Here is a 27,046-nt window from a genome sequence, read left to right as displayed (position 1 = left end):
CCATCTTGCCCGAAACTGAGGGGAGTCGCCGACGGGCGGCGCTGCTGGCGCCCGCCACCGAACCGACCCGCTGGGGCTCCGGCGGCCGCGCCTGTCTGCGTTGCCGCCACTCAACACACGCGCGAGAGACAGTCGTAGAGGGCGCGCGAGCGAGAGAAAGAGAGAAAGAGAGAGAGAAGGAACGATCGGTGGCGACGCGAGAGCGACGAGGACGCGACCATCGCCGAACCAGCAGCCAAGCTGCAATGCGTTGACGGACGAGGGGGGAGAGGTAGAGTCGACGACGCGATGGACGTCGTCGGCGAGTTTCGACGCGTTGCGGTTGGCAGTCGTGTAAAACGCATGGAGCGCCGCGGTGGCAGCGAATGGATGGAAAGAGAAAGAGGAAGAGCGAGAGAGAAAAAGATAGAAAGAGGACGTTTATTACGCTCGCTCTTCGGACTCTTGACGAGTCGTATGTCGAGTTCTACATAGCTCGAAAAGCAGAGCGAATCGTTTACGCCTCTGAGACTAAGAAGCGTAATGTCTAGTATCCAATGTTGTTTTATATATACATATTTAGCATAACAACAAGTTGGAGGAAGAAATTGCTCCAACTTGTTGTTATGCTAAACTATATTAATCAAATCGACGGGAATATATATCTTTGCATCAGATTGCGAAGGATATGTGATAATCGAGGCGTTATGAATTGTCTATGTTAATAAGAAGCTGGAATTATTAAATTCACGAAATATAAAAATAATATAAAAATGAAAAGAAAATTTAGAAGTTTACTGCTCTTTCGCTTGTTCCGCGCTTGCTATAGATACATAAAGACCAAGCATTGTCATCTTTTTTTTTTTACTTGCGTTGATGCTTACGTAAACACTTTAATAAAAAATAATTGAAATTCAATCGAAAACGAGGATGAAAGAATTTATAGACACGTATAAAAAAGTCGCGATAAAATTTCTTATTATTTCTTCATATTCTAACATTTCGTCGAGATAATAAAGACATATTTATTTTCCGAATTTAATTTATAATTGCTTATTCGTCCATTTTATCGGGATTACATATGAATCTCTCTTTGAGAGGATTTCCAGACTTTGCAATTGGTTACCTGAGAAGAACGGGATCAGTCAGGAAAAGAGTCGAGACAGCGAAAAGAGATATGGAAAGAGAAACGAAGAGAACGAGAGGAAGAAGCAGCTTCCGCGCTCTCTTTCCACAGGCCGAAGGATCGATTGTTCCGGTCCTTTCGCCTTTCTCTGCAGGGGTGCTCACCGAGAAATTCTGTACCTGGCAGAAAATCGTACGTGACTTTAGATCAAAGGATATCTACAAGTATAGATATTAGAAAAGGATTATATATTTATCGTAGTTTCATTTCTTTTAAGAAAACTCAATTGAGCGGAAAAAAGGATAGAAAAGATGAAGGATATGCTATCACACGTTCCAATTTAGAGGATAGGAATTTACACGAAAAGAAACAAAAATCGAATGAGAGAGATGATTTGTATACACATATGCAATGTAGATCATTTGAATTAATTCACCAAAAATTGATTATCAAATTAATAATATCTCGTTTATGAGAAGAGAACATATCAAATGATAAGGGCGGTTTCTTTTTCAATTTTTCCTCTCATGCGCTCCCCCTCTCTCACTTTCTCCTTTCTGTTTACCGTTTCCTTTTCTCTCTCTCTCTCTCCCTCTCTCTCTCTCTCTCTCTCTTAGTACGCCAAGTTCCTTCACACCTTAGTCGCAAGAGGCAAAAGCGCATTTATCGATCGATCACGGAACGACCTCGCTCACGTCTCCTACTCTTGGAGGTCAGGAGTCGGCGGGCTGGATTTTCTCTCCTCCTCTCGCAACGAGAGTCGCGATTTTCTCTCTTTTTCTCTAGCGACGCGGTGCGACGCGACGCAACTCGGTGCGGACAGCATCCCTCGTCGCGACGTCCCGCTCCGCTCCGCTCTCGCTCTCGCGGTCGTCGACTCGCACGCGCGTCTCATTGACGACCTCTCTGCTTTTGCACCTCGTAGCATCGCGTGGAACGTCGTCAGGGTCGACATCGTTATTTCTCCCGCGATGTATCGACTCTGATTAATAAAATTTCTTTAAGTACGAATGAGAATAAAATATATATTTTTAAATTTTATTTATTATTTAGTTTTATAGAAGAGAGAAAGAGAGATAGAATAATTATTTTCAGATTTTTTCTATTCAAACGAGAGGTGAAACTGCGACTTTTGGAATGTGATATTTTATATAGAATGACGCAATATATTATATAAATACGAACATGAAATCGATATAAATGATGTCCATATAAATGCAAACTGAAATTTCTCGTTACTTATTACTCTTTCAGGTTCATTATGTTTAGACGGTTGCGATCAAGCTTATCACATCACGAAAGCATCAATATTGACATTACAGTTGCACGAACGCGTGTTTACCTCGCTTTGAAGAACGGGAAACATAAAATATCGCAAAAAAACAGCGGGATATATTTGAGGAATTTGTTCCTCGTAGATTGCAACGAAATTAAATTTTCCGACTGAGAAAACTTGGAGAAAGAATGATGGAGCAATAAAGCCAAGTTCTTGAGAAATGTATATAAGAAAGAACGGTGAAATTTCTTTTCCAATTCCTCCAATTTTTACTCGCACAAATTTATAAATATATGATAAAATTCTTACATCATTATATCAATTATGTCAATTAAATATAAAACTTTAATGCAGAGAATAATATATTGCAATTACTGGAAAAGTTTTGTATCGACTATACACTCGTGAAACACCTTGTATATGACACACAGTCCTTTCCCCTTCCCCTTCCCCCTCTCTCTCTTTCTCTTTTCTAGAATCCTGTTAAGCGATGCACCGTGCGTCTTGATATGTCGCAACGCAGTCGTTTGCCATTCGCGGGGACCCCATCACTGTCGAGGACGCCCGACGTCGCCGCCGTCTCATTGTTAGTCATCGGGGCCCCGTCCGTCTCGTCGCTTACCTGGATTCATTCGTTCTCATCGTGTCGAGACGCGCAAGAAAGCAGGCCAGTCGGTTTTGACCGATGTCTTTTCTCTTGTGTCTCTACTTTCGTATTCTCTCTCTCCTCTCTCTATCTCTCTCTCATGATCACAACTCTCTCTCTCTCGTATACAGTCCCACACGCCACAGACAAGGTCAAGGTCGTTAGCCTTCATTCCTCGGCATCCTCCTCCGCGAACCTCCTAATGTAGCTTCTCTCTCTTTCTCCTTCTCTTGTTTTTTAACCTATTCTAATTAATATTAGTGAGAAAATCAAATATATTTTTGAAATACTTAATCATAAAATTGAAAACCGCTTTACGTGACTCCGGAGGTAAAAAATCAGTTACTATATACTAATCAATCCTAAAAAGATTTTTATCAAATTCGAACAAGGGTATTAATATATTTTTCAGCTTGTATGGATATATAATCAACGTCTTACTGCATTAAAATTGTAATACTATCATTATAAAAAATTGTTAATAATATTACAAGTTTTTATATCGTTTATATTGTTCTATTATTATACTAATTGCTTTTATTTAATAATCATTTTTAAAGGAAAAAGAACTAAAAGTGCTCACATTTGTGAGGAACAGTGAATAAACGTGTGAAATTCTAAGCGAAATCGTCGCATAGAACGAACGATCTCACCGTTCAATCGGCCCGAGATGAGAGCGAGCAGCACTCGGACATTCCGTTGCTGCTACTCGTGCGAACAGGTTTCCGAGCGATTGCAAAAAAAAAAAAAAAAAAAAAAAGAAAAAGAAAAGGAGGTGGAAAGAGACGAGGCGAGGAAAAAGGAGGTAGCATGTGCGAGGCAGCGGAAAGCCGAGCTAAACAGAGTCGTATTAGCGGCGGATCGTTTGATGTAAATAACCAAATCGCGAAAGTTAGATTGGGTCATCGTCCTTCCGATTATTCATTAACTGCAGATCATTTCGACGAGTTTCTTTAAATATGGAAAAAAAATGTAAATCTTTACGGTCGCGAATAAACGCAGAGATTAATATTTTCACGTGTCTGTAGAGCATCGAATTTATGAGATTATTTATTGTTACTGCGTAATCTAATGATTAGAAAATTAGTAATTAATTTACCTTGAAGTTTAATGGCTTTAACGTGTCGAGAATTCCTCTTATTGTTAGCGTTAGATGCGTTTCCCTAATTTGTTTAAATTTTTTTTATTCATCCTTTTGTGTTCCATCCATCAAGTATATACGTAGAATTATTTGTCTTACAGCTTCTCTTTGCACTTTCTTTCAATTTTTGCTCTTCTCTTCTTTTCCTTGCAATGATATACTTATTTGATTAGAAGTGCCTAAAGTAAGTTGCAGCTGAAAAAAAAAAAAAATAAACCTTAAATCAAAGCTGTGTTCAACAGAAATTATTCGATATCGTTCGCGATAATTCATTACTCTACAATTGCCGATTCTTCTATTATTCCTTTCTTTCTAATCGAAGGATGAAATTAGTAGGTGCTCAAATGCCTTCGGGAAATCTCGCGAGTCATACTGAAATTCCCAGAAGGAAGTAGGGGAGAGAGGGAGGACAGTCGGATCAACCGGAAGTCAAGGTCACGCGGTCAATCGCCCCGCGATTCATCGCCGTTATAAATAGATGCGGGCGTCCCAGTATGTGTATCTATACGTATCTATACGTATTTGTACGTCACGTGCCGCGAATAATAGGCAAAATAGACGTTTCCAAGATGCATCAATCTTTGTTGGAGAAATTTGTATAAAACGCGTCTCTTCTCTACACCTTTCACAGTTATATATATACTCTTTAATAAATTAATTATCACGAAAATATAATCCATTCCTGGTGAATACAACATAATAATCTTGTATTTTGGTATATGCATTACATTTACATCGTCTCCTCTCGAATGTTGCGAGAATGTTTCCATTAGTGTAATTAATCGAGGAACCGCGTGGTTTCGTGTTTGTTTTACAAGAATCACTTCGGGCCAACCCTTTCAATTTTGTACATTCCCTTCTCTTCTATTCCGCTTCCCCCCTCCCCTCTTTTTACTCCGACAAAGCTCGCGCGCACAATTTACCTGGTAATTTGCATACCATTAAAGCGACCGCATCAACCCGCGCCACATGATGGTGGTGTTCGGTTTGACGTTATATCGGTTGCTGTAAAGGGTACCCTAACAATTCAATCATCTTGATTATCCACATTATTTTCCGTCCTATTTACGCCATTTATCCGGAATGTAGCGTAAATAATCGCGACGAGGGAAAAGTGAGATGTGCTATGATTATATATAGGACGTTCAGATTTAACGACTTTTTTCATCAATTTAGAAATAATCAAATATCAAGTTTACATTATTATCTATTTTTGACATATATACCTCTTTATATCCCTAATTTATATATATATATATATATATATATATATATATATATATATTACATATTATTTTTTTAACGCTTTTACTTTACAGCTATATATAGAGTAACTTTAAATAAATATTTTAATTTTCTAGAAATATTGTCAAAATTCATAAACATTTCGTAAATAAAAATAAAAATTTACTTTAATAAAAGAACCGTGATATATTAATGTGAATATCACAGAACGTATAAAAGTGAAATTTTCAACATGTATAGATACTTTCTCGTACGCAACGAGCCGATATATACAGTCGATTCGTTATTATTATCATTTTCGCTCTTGTTTTGATATTTATTGATGTTACTATCGTAGAACAGAGATACAGAATACACGCGCTCTATTTCGGATCCGTTTTTGTCTTTTGGGGAAAGTGGTGGTCGATATCTGCGTCCGGTATTTCGAGGCGTCTCTCACCCTCGTTGCAGACACCACGGTGGAACCCCCAAAGATCGTTCGGGCAATGACCCCGAGATTATATATTCCGCCGGTGTGCCGGGTGGTGCTGCAGAAAGGGCTTATGCCCTCCGAATTCGCTCAGCTCCGACATAACGTTGCGCGAGAAATTTTCTTCTTTTCCTCTCGCGTATATTCGATTTATTACGACGAATTATGATAATTATTTGGAAAATAAAAAATTTTTAGCACCTATGTATAAGAATAGACGATTTGATTTCTGTTTTTTAAAAATATTTTAATGCTACTCTTAATTTTAGAAACTATTTACAAACTTGATATATTTTTTCAATCTTGTAAGATTTGTTTAATAAAAGTATTTATAGATTGAGGATATAAAAAGCAAATATCTTATCTAGAGATATTTTAGGACACACTGTTTATTCTAAACTCATGTCATGTTGCGAATTTATCTCAATAAAAATTTATCCTAAAATATTTAGTTATCTTGCAATTGTATTATATATGATTTTTCAGAATATATATTGAGAAAATTATCTTTGTATTATTGTTTACTGTTTAATTAAATTATCTTTATCACTATCATTCATAGCCATATCTACTCTATGTTCTTTTTCTATCTGGAAAACAATGTTTTCTATAGGTGGTAATTTAAGAATAGTTTTAAAGATAAGACGTGCGCAGATTAGGACAAAGATAAAGGTAAAGATAAGATAAATTTGAAATCTTTCTCAATCTTTGTTACCTACATTGCTTATGTGCCATATTTTTAAAACAGAACTCAAGAAATCCCCTATTTTCAAAGATGCGTCAATGCAGATGGTGCATTATCCGTGTCTCGGAAAGGTTCTCTCGTCTGTAGTAGACCGAAGGGAGCGACGCGCAAAGGGACGAAAGGACGAGGGCGGAGGGTAGAGAGGTCGGGATGAAAAGAGGGCGGAGGGGCAAAGAGAGAGAGAGAGAGAGGGAGAGAGAGAGAGGGAGAGAGAGATAGAGAGAGAGAGAGAGAGAAGAGAGGACTCCGCGCGCTTCGTCGGGGTGGTTGCCCTCGTCTGCGCTTTGTGGGAAATGGCCGCTCAATAACGCGTAGGTCCTCCTCGTCCGCCCTGCTCACCCTCCTTCGGCGAGGCAAGGGCCGATGCCCCAAAAGACAGCCGTCGAACTACCCTTGTCCTACCCATCCCGTTATCCCCTCGAAAAGGTCAAACCTTGCCCTTCCTCCTCTCATCCCTCTTCTCTGATGGACGAAAACGTACGAGTTGCAGAAACGAAAGAGGATGCAAGATGACGATTGGTCGAGGTTGGCAATAAAAGACTTTGTGGTCTGTCTTGAGGATTTGAGAAGGAATGTCGGAATCGGACAATTGATTCTAAAAAATCTAGAAAACATGTTTAGATTTCATGAATAGATTTTACAAGACCTGCAAGTGTTTCTCCAATGGTTGAATTCACGCTGAAAACTTGCCATATGAAATATTATTAACGTATATATTTGTTTCTAATATTAAATCTTTTTACAAGTTCAACTACATAATAAGTGGACGTTTATTCATCCCTTTTTAATTGTACAGTAAAAACTATGATTTTTTGGCATTATGTATGTGAAAAAAGAAATAAAATATAAAAAGTATACAAGTATACAAATTTTGCAAAGCGAAAGATAGATCTGTTAAAATCGTACATTCTTAATGGCTTTCAATAGTACAAGAGTTTGCTAGTTTTACGAGATACAGCTGGCTGCAAACTTTCGAAAATTCTCGACGCAATCGGATATTCAATTAAAATATGATTTTGGAAAACAATAATTCAATGAAACTCTATGTCTTGTAAAATTAGACAAGAAATATGAGTCAACATATTAATCGAATTAATAAAAGAAGTTTTAGATCTCTGACTGTAGCTTATCGCTAATGTATCTCGACACATACAAAGGTGTATACTTGGACAGGGCCGGTTCTAACGTGCGTGCAATGCGTGCCCGCACATAGGCACAAAATTTTAAGATTATAAAAATATTACATAAAAATACAAAAATGAAAATTTGATATATACATCATAACTGGAGAATTGCACATTAAAAATTACATTTTTTGTGCTCTCGTTTTTTTTTTACATATTCACACAGGAGCATAAAAATTTTTCTCACGTGGCCTAGTGGGGGGAGCTGGAGAATCGGCCCTGTACTTTGATTAAAATATTTCCTGGATCCGATAGCGCACACATGTTGCAATTTTTCACGAGCTGCAGGACGAGACATTATCGCCCGCCAATTTTCAGGGGAGGACGGGTTCTCCCATGTTTTTTCCCCTTTTTTTTTTGTCTCCGACAAGTTCGCCGACTCGAGATCGATGAGTGCCTAACCCATCGCGCGAAAACACAGGGGAAGGGAAGAGGAACAGACAGAGAGAGAGAGAGAGAGAGAGAGAGAGAGAGAGAGAGAGAGAGAGAGAGAGAGAGACAGAGAAAGAGAGAGGAAGGGAAAGGGAAACGGATCACGGTGTGTATCGATCTCGCCCCTAGGGACTCGCGGCAGGATTAGGACGTCACGGTAGCCACCCACGACGAGGCGGCGAGTGCAGGAGCGGCGCGAGGACCTCGCATGGCCCTTGGCAACCGGTTGCCAGGAATCGCGCGAGCATCTCTCCTCCTCGCCACCTCCGCGTCTCGTTACTCGCCGCTCGTCTCTCGCTTCGCGTCGCTTCGTCTCGCTCACCGCCAAAGAGCCGCATCGCGTCGATAAAGCGTCCTCGCGAACGAATAGGCGAACCTCGCGCGAAAAGAGCGAACGGATCGAGGAAAACCTACGGAAAGACATACATTATTAACACGCGTATTATTGAACGCATGCGATTGAATAACGAGTGAACTTGTATCTGTATATGTTGCAATTTGTAAGAACGTATAGAGTATATTATTATAGATATAATCTCACATGTATGAACGAAGAATACCACAGGGAATAGTTGAACATTATTTTTAATTAAAGAATTGCAAGGAAAAAAAAAAATGAAATTAAAAACATAAGTTGGATTGAAGGAAATTAAAAAGATCAAAAATTTTATCTTTTCAGTATGATAAAAGCAAAAAGTGACTATAATAAAATGCTTGCTTTTATTATTAATTTCTACATCTATTTGTTAATTGGTTTAATTATATAAAAAAGCAATTAAAAATATATATAAAATTAAAGCAATAAATTTAAGAAATACCTGATATTTTCTATTCATACCATTCTAAATTATGGGTTTAAAGATCCTTTAATTCACCTATATTTTATAAGCCGACTTCTCCGTTTTTAATTAATTCATCTTGAAATTGATTTTTCCGAGAATAGTCGCCTGAAGTGACAGATTGTATTTAGAAATGAGGACTAGATGATGTGTATCGGATTATCCATCCACGTTTCTGGAAAGAAATATAATAATATTAGCTACACACATGAAGGATTCGTCATTTTAATATAAAATCTTTGTTGTTCCTAATTGAAATACACATGTTAAAAAACAAAAGTATCAAAGTATACATTCTCGAGAAGAAAACGTTGCAAGATATCGTACTCTCGGGCCTGCTATTCCCTTATTTAGACAAAAGGGGTTGCGTTTTCAGCATCCGAAAATCCCTGGCGTACATCTCTCGATATCGAAAACAAATAATCGGCCGCAAAAATCGGATCCAAAGTGCATGGGTCGCGAGATTCGCCCCTGCGACATCAAGCATCCAATGACGCAACTCGCGCCACCCCCGCGACCTGCACCCCTCGCCGCGTCACACCCATCCCGCGCTTCCGCATACCACGCGATTCGCGCATACCCTCAACCTAACCTATATCACTTTCTTAGGTCGTTGATCCTGCGGGTCCGCGCGCGCGACGCGCGATCGAACGTGCGTATTTTCGCGGCGCGCGCGTTATATATATTATTCTCGTTGAAAAAATAAATACCACTCAATCTCACCGCAGGGTGGATACGGTGTGGTTGGGATGGGGGGAGGGAGAGGGTCGCGCGTAATCTCTCTCGTTCGAAGCACTTTACGATGTCAAGTGCGCCTCTTTATTCTCGCTTATCGTATATAGAAAAATATTTAGAGAAAACGAGATACTACTTTTGTACTACTTTCACGTTCAAGTAAATATAATCTCTCATCTATTATTTGAGATCCGATCTAGCATTGTATTATATTATCTCAAGATGAAAAAGAAACTATAAAGATGGCTTATAATTAAATATCTTTTTCGTTTACCTGTACATTTTTTCATCTACCTTAAATTTTGTCTACCTTAAAAATCTACTTTAACTTTACACAACTAGTCGATCTTAATACAGAGGTTTTTTTTTTTTTTTTTTTTTTTTTTTTTTTACAGGCTTTTATTTTGTTTGACTACTTTGGTATAGTGTTTCACATCAAATTGATCGTTTGTATAAAAATAATACGTAACGCTGCGTATAATATGTTATCAACGTATATTTCAAGCGATTTTGCGTTATATTTTTATATTTCAAGTAATTATTACTAAACTTTTCCATTTATATGTCGTTAGAATTGTTTATTCAAAATATGAAATATAACTGGAAAAACATAATTAATAATTAATATAATTAGTAAAGACTTCTCTCTCAGAGTCTCCGAATTAGTAACTTACCTATTTAAAATTAAGAATTAAACGTAAAATTACGTGAAAATGTAACCGGAATGAGTCTATGCGCTTTACAAAATGGCCGGAAAACTCGTAGCTCGTAGGTCATTGTCGGTAAGCTCGGGTCTATAATAAATGTAGTAAGCTTTAAGCCGTAAGAAATTAACCAATTACATTGACTTTAGAGAAGAATAATGAATATGATTGGTTCATTTCTTACGACTTAAGGCTTACTACAGCTATTGTAGACCCGGCCTAAACCTGCGAGAATAAAGCAATTGATACAAGTCGATATATCGATATATAAGTCTAGTATAATCGATATATACATCGATATAAATCTAGGAACTTTATTATGACTCTAAAATAAACACAATTATTTTATTCATTATCTTACCTTAGAATTATTTCATATTTATCTTTTCTTTTATTATTCTATTATACCTATATATAATATAGTAACTTGGCTGAATTAAATAGTATCACATGTCACATGTCACATGTCACATGTGGCCGTGTCATTTCGCGAGCGCGATTTGAAACATGGCCGAAGGGATGCTGTCAAACAGCGACAATTGTGAAACAGAGAGACCGCGATTTGGAACGCGAAATTTACCCCTCGACGGGGATGTTTTCCAGCACAATGCATGGTACGTTGCAGTGTATAAGCGATGGCACGTGACGTTCGATCTGACGTTTGATCAAGCACATGTATCCGGCCTAACCTGCAAAATTATAAAATAATAATCGAACATTGTTACACATATATTATATATTATTTATATACACAGATTTTTGTTTCTTTCATTATATACGAATATTTTTTTCTTGTTCAACATTCTTTTTAAATTCAAGAATTCATCTTTAAGATTTTTAGATTTCAAATATATACCTACACAATGAATATGGCTTAATCGAAAGATTAAAATTATTTAAAATTTAACATTTTAGTATTAATACACAGCATTATATTTTATACATAATAAACTATTCCAAATAAAAATATAAAACAATTTTATTGTGAAAGACTATAGTTAAAATAAACAGTTCTAATGCATAGTAATTGATATATTTTGTTTACGTTTTTAAAATTTTGATTATTCTACTTATCTTATTATTTCTTTCTTATTTATTATTAAACAAGAACAAAGCATAAAAACCCTTAAATCATATTCATTCAATATTACTAAATATTTGGGTTAATTATTAAGTATTTGTTATTCTAAAAGGGATAATGTTACATGGGATGAGGAACAGGAGAAATTGGCGCAACAGAAAGTGGATGAGAATTCCATTGTTACAATATCACATGAAGAATTTCTGAAATATGAAACTGAAGCGGACAAATATTGGGATAAGTTTTATGGAATACATAACAATAGGTATGTTTTTATCTTTAGATTGAGTCTAGGAAAAAATTTCTATTTCTTTTATTAGATTAATCAGATTATTAGATAATATAATCATTGAATTATTATATATGTTATGTTAGAAATAAATTTTTAATTAATACATATTTATTTTAGATTTTTTAAAGACAGACATTGGTTACTAATTGAATTTCCTGAATTAGCACCCAACACTGTAAAACAAAACACAGAAAGGCCTATGAGGGCTGTTCTTACTGATGAAGATAAAAATCATGGAGATAAGCATATCAAAATCCTCAATTTGCCATGTAAAGATAGTTGTAAAATATTCGAAATAGGCTGTGGTGTAGGAAACACTGTATTTCCCATACTCATGTACAATACAGATCCAAAACTATTTGTGTATTGCTGTGATTTTTCCACAAAAGCAATTGATATACTCCAACAAGATCCTGCTTATGACGTAAATAGGTAAAGTATCCTCAAAATGTGTAAATTTTTTCCATTTATCCAATATATTACATCAATATACATAATTGTATACATTTTTTCCACAATTTACATTTGTTTGTGCTTTTAGGTGTAAAGCATTCGTCCTGGATGTAACTCAAGAAACGTGGGCAACTCCTTTTGAGCCTGAAAGTCTAGACATTATAATCCTTATATTTGTATTATCTGCCATTCATCCTGATAAGTATGTTGTTTTGTAATGTATTACTAATTCATTTCCTTTATTACATCTTATTTGTTACATTTTTTTATATGTTGTTTACTTTATACATGTATATCTATATTACATTTTATTATATCTTTTTTTATTATACTTTTTCTTACATAAATTTTATTTTTTAAATGTTTTTTGTTATATTTTATCATACAAGTATCTCTATATTTTTCAAAATCTAATCTTTATACAGTTGTATCTTGTATACTTTATATTTTTATTTAAAAAAGGCATAAATGTTAATATATTTCTTTGTTTTACAGAATGCAACATGTAGTGCAGCAAATGCATAGGTACTTAAAGCCAGGTGGAATAGTTTTGTTTCGCGATTACGGCAGATACGACTTGGCACAATTGAGATTTAAAAAGGGTACTTGTCTCGGTAAAAATTTCTATGTGCGTGGAGATGGCACTAAAGTGTATTTTTTCCTACATGGTAATATTTCTTAAAAATTTTTATACATCTTAATGTTGTAGAATTAATATCATAATTTAATTATTACTCTTGTATGTTGAAACTTTTTTATATATTACTATTTTCAAACTAGAATGTGTCTCACCTATTTAACTGTTAGTATTTAAATTATTAGTATATATATATATATATATATATATATATATATATATATATATATGTATACTAATAATATAAATATATAATATATATAAAATTTAATGTGTGTTTATATTTTTCCTGTAAATTGTGCATTAAAATATTCACTCTATAAAAATATTGATTATTCTAGAGGAAATTAGAAAGTTATTTACCAGTAATGGCTTCATGGAAGAACAAAACTTTGTGGATAGAAGACTGCAAGTTAATAGAGGTAAACAATTGAGAATGTACAGAGTGTGGGTGCAAGCGAAATATCGAAAGGCACCATCGTAGATGTGTAATGCAATTTATCGTGATTTCCACGAACCACGAAGATTTACGATAGAGATCTGGAAATACTATGGAATGTAATTGGATAAAAATATACTTTTATATTGTTCTCGCGCGTTTTCTTTGCTCTATGTATATCATATTAAAAATTGACTTATTTGTTAAAACACAATTCTTGAAATCTAAATGTATATATGTGTATATATATATATATATATTTTAAGACATTTAAAATTGCTATAGATAGTGAAAACATGCATTAATATGTACAATTTTGTACATACATTCACGCGCACACACACACACATACACACACACACACATACATACATAAATTCATGTGTATCAATAATATAACAATAATTGCAAGTGATTTCAAAAAATTTTGTACACATCATTAATTCGCAAATATAAACAAATACTTATTTCAGAATTACTGACCGGGTATTAATTAAAATATTCTAAGATTTCCACTTTTCAAATACACAAAAATGAATAAAAGTAATATTTTTAAAATTAAATTGAATTAAAATCTTATATAATATATAATTAATTAGAATAAGGAAACTAAAATGTTTTACCAGTTAACGACTCGCGCAAATTATACAAATAATATGGGCGATATCGATAATACAACTGCAGTCTGTTTTTATCTGTCGATTGGAAGTGACATAAGGAATGTGGACTGGATGTAACAAAGTTGTATAATATTAAAATAATTTAATTGCATAATTCGACAAATAGTCAAGATTTTGACATGCCTTTGCTAATCTGTCACAGATTCCATTCTAACAGTGCATTGTTCTTTCCCTAAGATTATAACTGTCATAAAAATTCATAAACAATGAAAATGTGTCGCAGTCAAAATCATGGTCGGAGAAAAACTTCACAAGTATTATTTACATTTATATAAATATCAGGTTGGTTCATAAAAACTGCATCACATCTTTTTTTCAGCAAGTTTTAATTTTAAGTAAAAGTTAAAGGAAATTAATTTTAACTTAAAGGAAATAGTTTAAGGGAGAAATACTTTTAATTAAAATTCTTTTCAATTAATAAAAATTATTTTAAAACTAATGAAATTTCGACTTTTTATATGTCAAATGTGATGGAGTTTTGTATCACCGACCAGAGAGATATTAACTTTTCTGATAATATATATATATATATATATATATATATATATATAATTTTTTTTTATATATATTCGTCATATTTTAATAGATTGGCTGAGAAAAAGAAACTATACTACTTAAAAAGTATGGCGAACATGAAAATTTGATTCAAATTGATTACAACAAAGTAGTATTAAAATGAAATATTAAAGATGTGGAGAATAAAAACCCTAGTGTGTAAATTTCTCGACTTCTTTGTACGTGATTACAATATATAATTAATATATATATATAATTGAATGTTACACAAAATTTATAGTTTATCCGAAAGATTAAGAAAGAAGAAAATAAACAAGCTGTACATACACATTGCTGAGTTTGCGAAACACCGCGCATTGTACAAACCTTAAAACTATCATTTGTGATAGATGAGTTAATTCATTTTTGCGTAATTTTATTCCATGCATCGGACGATCGCGTTTAACGTTGAATAGAAAACTTTACGCTGGGTTATTATCCTCCTAAACTAATCAACCAACGACAAGACTTTGTTCGCAAAGGACAAAAGAGAAGAAGTTTCTACCTTTGATCTCCTTACATATTTAAAATTGATTTATCGTAAATATTTTATATCAACGCTTCTATTTAAAATCACTGGCCGTTATTGGTCGATGCCATTTAATAAGAACAGATCGTTTACGCGGTGTTCGGTTTTCCATACGCGTTTTTTTATATGCAGAAATGATTGCTACAATATTCATCTCTAACGCAATGATTGACATAAAATCATTTTTTTGTATTTTTTATAGCATCGAAACTTCAACTTGCTGAAATAATAACGAATTCTTAATAATACATAATCAAAGTTTAATCGCTAAGCACGACAAATATTAAGCTTGTTATTCTCGTAGATCGTAGATAATACTCAATGACTATGATTGACAGATCAAAGCAATAGTATTCCGTCAATTAGAGATTTATCTCATAACACACTACAATACTTGTAATGCTAGACGATGTCTAGTGACGAAAAAAATTTGTCATTCAATTTGATCAAAGAAAAATTTTATATCAGATCTCTTTTACTCCTCAATTATAATTTGTTACTAATAAATTTACTTATAATTATATATAATATACATTATTAAGTAAATAAAAAAGTTAGTTTAGTATAAAAATGCAGTAAGGTAATAATTTGCGAGGTCCAGTCTAGATATTTAAATATAATATATTAACATAAACCATATCTAAAATGAACCTTACAAATTATGCTTCATTCTTGCACCGACTGTTTTAAATTGATATAATAATAGTTCTATTATTCGACATATATTATTATATGTCACGTTAAAGATTATATTGGCATTAGTTATATGCATGTTTCAGGAAATAAACTGTGCGAATTGTTATACCCATCTCAAGATGAAAGAAAGTTATATCTGATCTCGAAACATTAAGATTTAAAAGAATTATTAATAAAAATTATTAAAAATCTTTTTATGCAGCGATATATCATGTTATATATTAACACTTAATAAATTGTTGAAACATTTTCTTCAGTATTTCGAGTATTCATTTCTAAAAAGACACTTTGTGTTTTCTAGTCACAATCTAGTATTACAAATCTCTTGATTTCACGAAACACGCGAGCCTGATGCGAATAAATAAACATCTCAATGAATGCTGATGAATTCGTTGTCCATGCATATCATCGATGTGACAACGAAGAAGATTAAGAAAACACGACGATTAATCCTCAACGGGACGACAAGACGCGTCGTACGCGACTATAGAGTTTACTTTGAAAATAGAAGGAGAGAAGTCCGCACGTGCGGAAATCCTAAGTCGGATTAGACTTAGGATAGTAGTTGGTTACGTGTTGTGCGTATCTAAAAGTATCACGCGGGGTCACGCGACTGGAGCAGTGCTGGAAGCAGCTTCTTCATTGCTCGTCTCAGTCGGTCTGTGGGATAGATGGTATGCTCGCGCTTTCTCCTCCCAGAGTTTTTCGCCAGCCAACACCCTAAAAGAGAAGGAATTAAATTAATCAATCAAATATTAAATAATTAAATAATTCTTATATAAAAGTATATATATATATATATTATAATAATAGAATATATACAGTTTAAAACATTGCATTTATAATTGTATATTTAGGTTTTGTTGCTTTCTCTAATGCAGTCTTTTTGTCAGAAATCACATATATATATGTATATTCATTTTATAATATATCATAAGAAATTCCTGTATTTATATATATATTTATACTTCATTGTTATAATCACTTTTGTTTAGATTTACTTAATGTTTATATATTTATATTGTCTTCATAAAAAGTATCTTATTGTTAGTACTTGAATAATCTTTTTAAGATCACTTAATATTTATAATTTATATGAATAATAATCGACAAAAACTATTTCGAGGTGAACCATATGAATCTTACAATGTAGGATTTTCTTAAATTATTTTTTAAATAATTACAATTCTTTGTTTAAAATTCAAATTAATTTAGAACTATAACTGTACAATAATATATATTAATGTACAATTGATATTAGTATGATAAATTAAATGTGTCCTATTTTGGTTCACTGCACATGCTTTGAATACTGTTTGCGATAGCAATTCTGTATACGATAACTGTAACAATATAGTATAGCATAACAGTATAGTATAATAGCAAATGGGCACGTACCGTCTGGTGTTGTCGCTAACTAAACTATCCGGCGCGCCGTAGACGGGTGGATTCGCATAAGGATCGTAGCCGAGCACGGAGAGCATCGGCGCGATGTCTGCCATCTCTCTCACTACATCCTCGGGAATGTTACCGACCCATTTGGTCAGCGCTGCCAGATTCACAGGCTTTATAATTTGATCCGACGATCTCTCGACCCTGTTGAACGTGATGTTAATATTATCTACGTGAAACGCTCATTTTGTCGCTTTTATTAAATTTGTTATATTATTTTAATATTAATGACGCATCGTTTATTAAATTACTTCGACATTAATAATATGAGCGATTAAATTCATTCTAATTCTGGCGTTAATAATGCGAAGCACATTATACCATTATATATTTTAACATTAATTAATATGTAATTCTATCATTATATGACATTATTTTAACATGCATATATGTATTTATCCATTAATACGAAAATGCCGTATAAATATCATTAATAAATTTATATCTCTTTTTTTTCCTCTATTTTTCTTACTTGCTCAGAGGCACTCCGCCGGGTTTGTTGATAAATTCCTCGTGATGCATGACGGATTCGTTCCACGGTACGTCCAAATAATTTAATATCTTCTTCATCCATTGACGTGGGTGCAGCACCAGCTGTTCGTAAGGGACCATCAAGCATCTTTCCGGCCCTAGCTCCTTGCACTGGCCATACATTACGGAAATTGCGTGATTCCATCTGATGAGAGACTGCCGGTAGGACGATAAATCGAACCCCGTTATGGTGACCTGCGAAAGGAGAGAAGATGCTACTTGTGGAATCGTATTGAATTGCATCGCTCTATATATACATCACCGATCACGCGTCTATTACTGTATCTAAAAATGTGTTTTAAAAAAACGTTAAAAGCTGTTAAAAATTTAATGTTAAAAATTGGAAAAAAAATCGAATTTAATAGAAAATAGTTCCTATAGGTATTCCTTGAAGAAAAAGAAAAAAAAAGTTTGAAACAGAATTCGAAATAAAGAAATGACAAAACTTTCGCGGTAGCTTAATATATATCTTGAAACATGTAACATATAAAACATATAATACAGGATTTTCTCACCTTCCTGGATATGATGGAATGTACCGTGGCGCGTCCGTCGCGTACCATGAATATAAATTTGGCGTTTGGGAAGAGTTCGAGAATATATGAGCCCATCTTTAGGGTGAGTGGGTCCTTGTTGCACAACCTCGGCGCCGGTTCCGCGTGTCGCGCTATTATCTCCAAGCAGAATGCCGCTATCGCGCTGTCTATCACCTGTAGAAAAGCAACAATCTTGACATTAATACTAGGAGAAGATTTAATGCATCTAACACCTTTCTTCTCTATTTTATGTATATATAAAATATATTTTAAATATATAATAAATTGCTTTTTTTATTTTTATTTATCTTATAAATTATATATATTATATATATATATTATAATTTAATTTTACTTATTTCAGAGGGACAAATTTCGAGACGTTATCGTTAGTCCCATGTTAGCTTTTAAACTAATATGTCCAGCTTAAGATTCTGTAGAGAGCAAAGTTTACAATTTTGCGCAATAGTAAAATACATTTATTTAAACTATGTACATAAATCTTACACTTTTACTTAGTTTTGGCGGATAGAAGGGAAAAGAGAAAGAACGTTTAAATATCAGGGCAAATTTAAATAAAACGTAAGTATCTCGCACTACTTACAGTGAAAAGTTTCCAGTTTCCCATTCCACGTTTTTCAAGAGTACTAGAGAAGTAGTATCGTGCTCTCGATAAATACAAGGAACGTTGGAAACTTTTTTCCAGGTGAGTTTTTTTTTCGTCAAACGATACATTATTCAAATCTGTCCCAGTATTAAAATAACTCTTTCTATCTTTCTCCTTTTTTTTTTTTTTTGCTTATAACTTGCCGTCATTATTTCTCGTATTTTCAGAAGACACTTACTTCTTTCGAGATTCCCGCCTCGGTAAGCCGTACATTTTCCTTCTCGGATTTGGACCAATGCATCTTCATCTGGAGAATCCGCGGTATGACTCTAGTCTCTTGTCCACACCTTGAATAATATTCGTAAAATTTTTTTATAAATGGCCTATTTTTTTCAACATTGCTCTAAAACACTATCCAAATATTAATTGCAACTCACCTCACGTCAGGGTGTGCGTCCAACATGGCACGCATCAAGGTCGTACCCGATCGTGGTACCCCGCCGATGAAAATGAGCGGCATGTAACGATCATACGTATACGTTTTGCGATCAAATGGCCCGATCACGTATTTCTGTTGGATTAAAATATAATAAAATATAATAAAATATGTATAAAAATTAGTAAAGTAGTATGTAAAAATTTATGACACATCCTATTATTTGTTTGATAAAAACTTATTAAGTTTGAAAAATACTTTATCGAAAATTCGATGTTGTATTAAAAGTTATATTGTATTATTGTTAATTTACAACAACATTAAACACTTTTGCAATTATATAAATACCATTAAAATTCGGTTTAAACGAATTCTGCTTAAAAAATTGCACAAAATATTACAAGTAGATTTTGATGTCATTCACTTAATTATGTATGTGCATTATGGAAAATTTTCTATTTTCAATTATTTTTAATTAAAAACAAAAATGAAAATACCTCTATCCAAAAATTTTATGTCTATTCACTTTGGCTTCTTATTTTACTATTCTGTTCAAGTAAATAAATAAATAAATATATATATATATATATATATATACATATACAGGGTGAGGCAATAACTATTACCATCTGCGAATCTGTAAGGTCTATAGAAAAATTTGTACAATCAAAATCGCACAGTACAAAGGCTATTAGGTTTATAGTGATAATAATTTTTGTCCAGATGGAAGCACTTCGGAGATATCAAGATCGTCTACATTTTTTTAAATGGATTCAATATGTTTTTTTTTCATAATATATGATAGAGGAACTCAAAACAATTTCAGAACTCATATCACAATATTATTTGACAAAATTAGAAGCAAGAGAAAAAACGATAAAAGATACGTTTTTCATATTAAATAATTCACAATAATTAAATAAATAAAAACTTATAATTTAATTCACCAGAAGATGTTTGATTGAAGATGAATGATCGACTAGAACATGATTCCATTAAAGATATCATCTCAAAAAAATAAGGACTCACGTGAAATTACTCAATGAAAAAAAACATTCTTTGGAGGACATTTGTACAATAAATTCACAGAACAAATGTAAACATAAAAAGCTTAGTATCGATAAATCAGTCAATCATACAAAATGTATTTTATTTGAAAACCAAGTTGACATGATTTTCATTTATGGGAAATGTCAAAAGAATTCAGTTCATTGCAGCCTGTGCATCAATAACTCCCAACGTTGTCAGAGACGCAAACCAATCAGTGATCAAAAGAATCCAGTGTTGCATTGATAGTGATCGTCATCACTTCGAGCATCTTCTAGTTTAAAATGTAAGTTTTTATTTATTTAATTATTGTGAATTATTTATTATGAAAAACATATCTTTTATCGTTTTTTCTCTTGCTTCAAATTTTCTTGTAGACCTTACAGATTCGAAGATATTTCAGGTGGTAATAGTTTTTGTCTGCATATATTTACCAATTTATATTTACTTATTTATATTATTATAATATTATACGTTTATATATTTCTTTATTTATTGATTTAGTTAACAAAAGAAAAAGAGGAATATATATAAAAATAAATAGACATGAAATGTTTGTATAAAATTGTATAGAAATAAAGGTACAATATTTTTTGTTTTATTTTTTACCGAGTTACGTCCATAAGAAAGTGGGATATAAACTCTTACTCGTCGTTCGTTCCGGTATTTTACCGTAACTACCTTAACGCAATTAAAGTAAGTCTACAAGAAAATTAATAAAAGCATCTCTCTTTCCAAGTCGATGGCGGAAGTAGATTGAGAAGACGCGGAGTAGTTAGCTTGAAAGTTAGACTCAGTGTATCGACTTTGTCGGTGCGGTAACTTGGTCGAACTATTCTTCAAGAACGCCGGATATCCCTTCGTCTATGTCTGCCAGATTGGCGTTGATTAAAGCCAAGATAAAAATCCGTTTGTTAATACGTCGTTCGATAGTTAAATTCCCGTAGTCATATTTTTTCTTTTACACATCGTAAAAGCAGCAAGATACGCGAATATTTCATCTCTGTGCTACGTATGTTTCTATATATGTTTCATTTTATATATATATATATATATATATAATGTAATCCGTATATTTTTATTTATATTTAATAATAATCTGTAATAATTCTATGTCAAAGCACCATGTCGAAAATTTTATATCATTAAAAAAATATAGAGAGACTCACTATTACGTTTCTTGTTAAAAAAATTCTTGGAAAACGTATGAAAAAGTTTAATAATTGATGATGAAAATGTTTAATAATTGAAAAAACCGTTTTAATTGGTGTCTTCTTGCAATTAATATTTTTCAAACGTCACAATGAATGTACAGACCTAAAGAAGGGATGCTTTTAAAGAAAATAATGTTTATTCTCATAAGCGTATTCGCAAATTTAAATAAATTTTATCTATAGTAAACTTCATTATCGAACCATGCATCGTTCATAATCAATAAATTCACTCGACGGATTAAAATTCGATATTTGAGCGAAACAGAGCTCTTAACAAGCTCGACGCAATTAATACTTTGACAGCCATTAATTGCCGATTAATAATGTATAAGCTCCACCATGAGACTCGTGCTGTGATAATATATCGTGCTCATATTATATTATCGTTACTATTATTCCGATTAATTATTATTATTATTATCGCGTTGAGAGAAAGCGAGAATAGAATTCTCTCTCTTTTGTAAAATAAATAATTAAAATATCTCATTTTAACAGAGAGAGAAATAGATTCCGACAAAAGTATGTAGCATATTTTTAATTAAATATTAAATAATTATATTTAATTATATATTTAACATTTCTTTGTAAATTACCTACATATAGGTATTTAATAAAATTATTAATCTTATTTAATAAAAAAATTATCTTTTTTATTTCATGGAGTTATCAAGAAAAAGATTTGCGATTTCTATGTCGTATCATAGATTATAGTTTGACTGAAACACTCACCTCCTTACCAACCATCACAGCCGCGGGCATGTACCTGGTGGAGCCGCAAATAATGCCCAGCTGATAGAGGGCGAAAACGAGGAGAAGGCCCACCAGGCAAGCGATGGGCCCTTTCCGGCCGCTGCGGCTCGACAGGAACAACATGTCGCCCGCCGTCTTAAAAATCGCCTCTCATCAGATGCTCCGTGAATAATTTACTACCTCATTGTATCTGTAAAATAAAAATCAAATCCTTTCTAATCCCTTTTCTGAGATATATATATATATATATATATATATATATATATATAAAATTTCTACAAAATTTAAATTTATTTAAATATAAAATTTATTCTTGAAAGTCTTCTGATGACCTCAAAAAGATCTTCAGAAAATTACGAATCTAATCCATACACAGATTGTAGTGAATTAATCTTTGATCTTTTTCATAGTATTTTTTTTTTTTCATATCTTTATCGCGATACAAAGTTAAAAATTTCATTTTTGCATTATTAATCTCAAGATATTCTGGTATGATATTTAATTAGGATTGGAATTAAAATAACTTTTCGGAAAATTCGTCCATCGCGCATCATCGACAATCCTTATTGATCCAGTTTGTGGATAGATGGTAAAAGAGTTGGGTTCTGATTCTTTTTTTTTTGTTTTTTTTGTTTTTTTTTTGGAATCGAAGATTTCAAGGATCCGAATCGAAAGGCAATGAAACGAGGAGATTCAGCAGTCAGTCTTCGAAATTTGCTGCTCGCGTCAGAGGATCGCATCTTCGGGAAGATGTCTCTATCTAGACGTAAAATACACGCGCATTTTACCGCGGTCTTTTCTCTCCGTCTTTCTTTTCCCCGATCGCTTTTCCGGTTCCCATGAATCTTGTCCGGTATTTTCCGGATGTGTGCTGTCGATATTGTTTTCACGCACGGTACCTTAAGCCCGGTATTTGTCTAACATGTCGAATTGTCGTCGTAAAATTGATATCCGTGCAGCGCAGAGAGAAAGAGAGATAAATAAAAATAGAAAGAAGGAGAAAGAGATCTTCAACAGGATCGATGTTTACGACGCGTCTAGCACTCGAAAAATATTGTCGCTCTTCGGTATTTGAATGACATATTCCGAAAAATGCGTATCTCACCGTTCAATCATATGCTAATGTATCTATGAATACAAGCAGCCTATATACATCGAGAATAACTCTGCACTCATCTGGTTAATGCGAAATAAATTTTTTGAAAAAAAGGCAACTCTGAAACTTGTCAAATATTGAAATGGAACTTTATATACAAATTGACAGTTCGGTTAGACACTCATTGAAGATACGTAATAGTTTCATTTTAATAATTTTTTCATAAATTATCCAGAGAAAATATTAACAGATTAAGTATTAGAATGTTAAGCATAAATTTATATTTGTTTAAACAACGTTTTTCAAAAGCTAAAAATATCACGACTTTCTTTAATATCCATGGGGAAAAGAAATGACCGGTTATATTTCCTATAAATCATTCCCTGTATTATTTGAATTATTAGTTGAATAAAAATAAATCTAAATTGAAGTTAAAATGATAGCATGTATTATGGATGATAGAGCGACTTGTAATCTACTGGCTTCATAGGATTATTGGAAGTCGAGGGAGAAAGATTGAGAAAGAGAGAGCGCGCGAAAGAGAGAGAGAGAGAGAGAGAGAATACCGGATTACACATTTTCTTTTTTCAAGCGACACAGCTTTACGTAATTGTACGCCGGATTTCCTCGTCGACGTGTAAGTTTAATGAAAGTTCGACGTGTCTTAGTGACATCCGGTATTTTTAAACCGATACCCCATTATAATCGATGTCGTTGCTTGACTGGTGCGCTAACAAGGACGAATCGATCCCCCCCTCCCCCCGGGGGGGGGAGGAGTAGAGGGTGCTTTTCAGTTAAGTTTCTGGGAAAGCTATCGAATTATCCTTTTCCAGGTATTGTGCAACGCGCGCCGTTGTTCAATGGAAATCGAAATTGCGGAAGAAGATATTGAATCCTGGAATGTATCGATTCACATATTGCGAGATTAAAAAAAAAAAAAAAAAAAAAAAAAAAGAAGTTGACTTGTAAGAATATAATATTATTTTTTTAATAAAAGAAATTTAAGAGAAGGGTTTTATAAAATCAAGTAATATCGAACATAAAAATAGGCCAAACGTTTTCACGGTCAAGGTACTCAATTACTTCTTTAATACAATAATATAATGTAATTTTATTTTATATTAAACTTTTATCGTGTTATATTTGACATTAAACTTTTGTTCGAAATTACAAATAAAACTGGATTCTCCATCTTTCCCGAAATATCGAGTAGAGTTATTATTCCAACTCTGTGATATATTTCCATGATGGAGTTCCGATTTTGTTGTACAGTAATTTGCAATAAGCAACAACGAAGGGAGGGGAGGGAGACATGACAATCTTCGTTTTGCAACCGCGCAGCGAGTTTAGCCAAAAGTTACGATGCCCATCAAATATTTGACTTCAACCTTTCGCATGTATAATCACAAACGGTCCATTTCCATCAAGCTCATCCATTGCACGGCGCCGCTTCGCTCACGAGCAATTTAAACTTTAATCGCGAAAACTGCGGAACAATAGCGGACGCCGCTGTATGAAACAGACGCGGACAAAAGATATTCATTATATATAGACTTGATTTAGAGAAAAAGTACAAAAATGCATAGCATCTCTTTCATCCGTAACTACGCAATCAACGATAACGATAACAACGATAGCACGAAATCACAACACCCTAGGGGAGCAGAAAAGAAAATAGGGAGAAAAAGAAGTGGAAGAAGTAGGATCGAAATTTCTGAAAATACCAGTTTTCGCGATAATATTTCCTGCAAGATTCTATATTAGGATTTATGATTTATCATCCGAGGACGCAATTAATATTCATCGCCCTACGATGTAAAATTGTATGGAATATAATAATAATACACATACTAATTGTAATTGTAATTGTAATAATAACAATAATAATAATAATGGTACTGTCCAGCCTGTGAATTGGAAAACCTCCCAATCAACCCGACGGCAAACTGGAAAACAATTATTGTTGTTATGATAGTAATAACGAAATATAACAAGAGAATTTGTAGTTCCCATGCTTCTGCACCGTCATTGTGTTATTTACAATGTTTATCTCAAATTCCATCGAAAATTTTTATCTCGCATCACCGAATATCCTATTTTACATTTTTGACGTGCCCCTTTCAATATTTTACGCGTCGAGTATTCGATTTTCGTTGGGGGAAAAAAAAAAAAAAAAGAAAGAAAATTTATATTGTACGATACAAAATGTTAACGGCTGAGTTCCTTGCTGCTACTTCCCAATTAAATATGGATTCGTTTACGTTTTATTTCTAACGTTCATTATCACATAGATGAGATCCTAGTTAAGTGAACCCGATCACCGTAGTTTATTGAGATTTCGCTTTGTTCTCCCACTGCTGCTAACGAAAATCGATCGAGATGGCTGGAATTCAGCTGGTGAAAACTTTAAAACCACACGTCGGGAGCTGAGTGGTCAAGCTTACTTAGCGCGACGTTATTTTCTGCTTTTTACCTTTGCAACAAAATTCCTTTATAGCGTCGCTTTTGAAAAGCGGCAACCAGATGAGAAGCGGTATTACGTTAATGATACGTCGACAGAAAAAGTGAAAATTGACAGCTTTTTGCAGCGAGCAACACTAGCCTCTTTCCAACGGCATTTCATATACGGCAAATGTTAATGATGATATTTAGCACTAATTGCAAGAAAATTATAAGGAAGCGCGAAAGAGAAGGTTCTCGATTGAATTTTTGATAACGAAAGATTAAGATCTAACAAGTTTATCAAAGAGCACGTGCCTACGAAATTATGTAGCCTAATTTGACGCTGTGTATGAATTGTGTTTATATATACTGCGATTATATATTATTATATCATATTATACATATATACACTTATATAAATATATTTATTTAGATAAAATTTATATTTATGATAAAAATAAATTTTATTGATTAATTTTTGTATTTTATTAGAGAAGGAGAGTACAAAGATTATAGATTTGCAAGCTCGCCGAATACAATAACTCGCTGGCGGCATTTGGATTACGCATTGAAATTGTATTCTCTGGTTCAACAATCTTTTAATGGCGGCAACTGTGTGTTGGCAAACGAACAAGCATACCTCCCGGAAACCAGGAAACGCAAATGCAACATCGGTGCGTACATCGCGTCGCACGTGAGCTTCCTGCTAATTGAGAGTCGTCCAAGCTCGCGACCTAAACCGCATCGAATCGAAAGTTAAACAAATGTCGAATCTAATTTCGTCACGCGTCAAAGCGCAGATTTCGAGTATTTGTTGTATATACCGGGTGTCCAAAAATTTTGACGGAACGTGTTGTTTGTCTGCGAGCCGCCAAGTTTTCAGTCAGCGAAAAATAGTAATCCGAGAGTATATTTCTCCAAAGCTTTGTAAAATTATCTTTCACTTTTCCCAATAAGACATTTCTATAGAATTATTTTTATAATTTTTCAAATACTTTCCGGCATTTTTGAAACTTATAATATATCGTGTAGAAAAAAAAAAAAAAAAACAG

The 27,046-nt window shown here is 33.6% G+C and overlaps 2 protein-coding genes and 1 long non-coding RNA gene across 7 annotated transcripts in view; 1 reads left to right on the top strand and 2 right to left on the bottom strand.

The window, feature by feature from the left end:
• Positions 1–2,875: 2,875 nt before the first annotated feature.
• On the bottom strand, positions 2,876–10,029 carry LOC140665430 (uncharacterized). Of its 4 annotated transcripts, none has more exons than XR_012046608.1 (4): positions 9,410–10,029; positions 9,082–9,257; positions 4,127–4,363; positions 2,876–3,274 (listed from the first exon to the last, which is right to left on the bottom strand). It is a non-coding gene; the product is annotated as an uncharacterized lncRNA (long non-coding RNA). The 4 variants fall into 4 exon arrangements; XR_012046610.1 differs by having other exon boundaries at positions 2,876–3,269; XR_012046607.1 differs by lacking the exons at positions 2,876–3,274; positions 4,127–4,363 and adding an exon at positions 6,884–8,653.
• A 966-nt stretch (positions 10,030–10,995) lies between these two features.
• On the top strand, positions 10,996–13,574 carry Mettl2 (methyltransferase-like protein). Its single transcript, XM_072891553.1, has 6 exons — positions 10,996–11,135; positions 11,715–11,867; positions 12,012–12,326; positions 12,436–12,549; positions 12,843–13,015; positions 13,326–13,574. The coding sequence occupies exons 1-6, from the start codon at positions 11,029–11,031 to the stop codon at positions 13,466–13,468; spliced, it is 1,005 nt and encodes a 334-aa protein (XP_072747654.1). The 5' UTR covers positions 10,996–11,028; the 3' UTR covers positions 13,469–13,574.
• A 591-nt stretch (positions 13,575–14,165) lies between these two features.
• Tpst (tyrosylprotein sulfotransferase) overlaps positions 14,166–27,046 on the bottom strand; it is an 81,363-nt gene continuing 68,482 nt past the window's right edge. For both annotated transcript variants that reach the window (XM_072891550.1, XM_072891551.1), the window contains 7 exons: positions 22,436–22,646; positions 19,447–19,580; positions 19,248–19,356; positions 18,382–18,576; positions 17,808–18,061; positions 17,282–17,479; positions 14,166–16,603 (listed from right to left, as the gene is read on the bottom strand). In XM_072891550.1, the coding sequence (XP_072747651.1) occupies positions 16,489–16,603; positions 17,282–17,479; positions 17,808–18,061; positions 18,382–18,576; positions 19,248–19,356; positions 19,447–19,580; positions 22,436–22,579 (1,149 nt within the window). In that variant the 5' untranslated portion in view covers positions 22,580–22,646 and the 3' untranslated portion in view covers positions 14,166–16,488. The remainder of the gene's footprint in view (positions 16,604–17,281; positions 17,480–17,807; positions 18,062–18,381; positions 18,577–19,247; positions 19,357–19,446; positions 19,581–22,435; positions 22,647–27,046) is intronic.

The sequence above is a fragment of the Anoplolepis gracilipes genome, chromosome 4 (genome assembly GCF_047496725.1).
Source record: "Anoplolepis gracilipes chromosome 4, ASM4749672v1, whole genome shotgun sequence".
Classification (NCBI taxonomy): Eukaryota; Metazoa; Arthropoda; class Insecta; order Hymenoptera; family Formicidae; genus Anoplolepis; species Anoplolepis gracilipes.
Note: the sequence above shows the minus strand (reverse complement) of the source record. Positions and strands in the feature narration are given on the sequence as shown.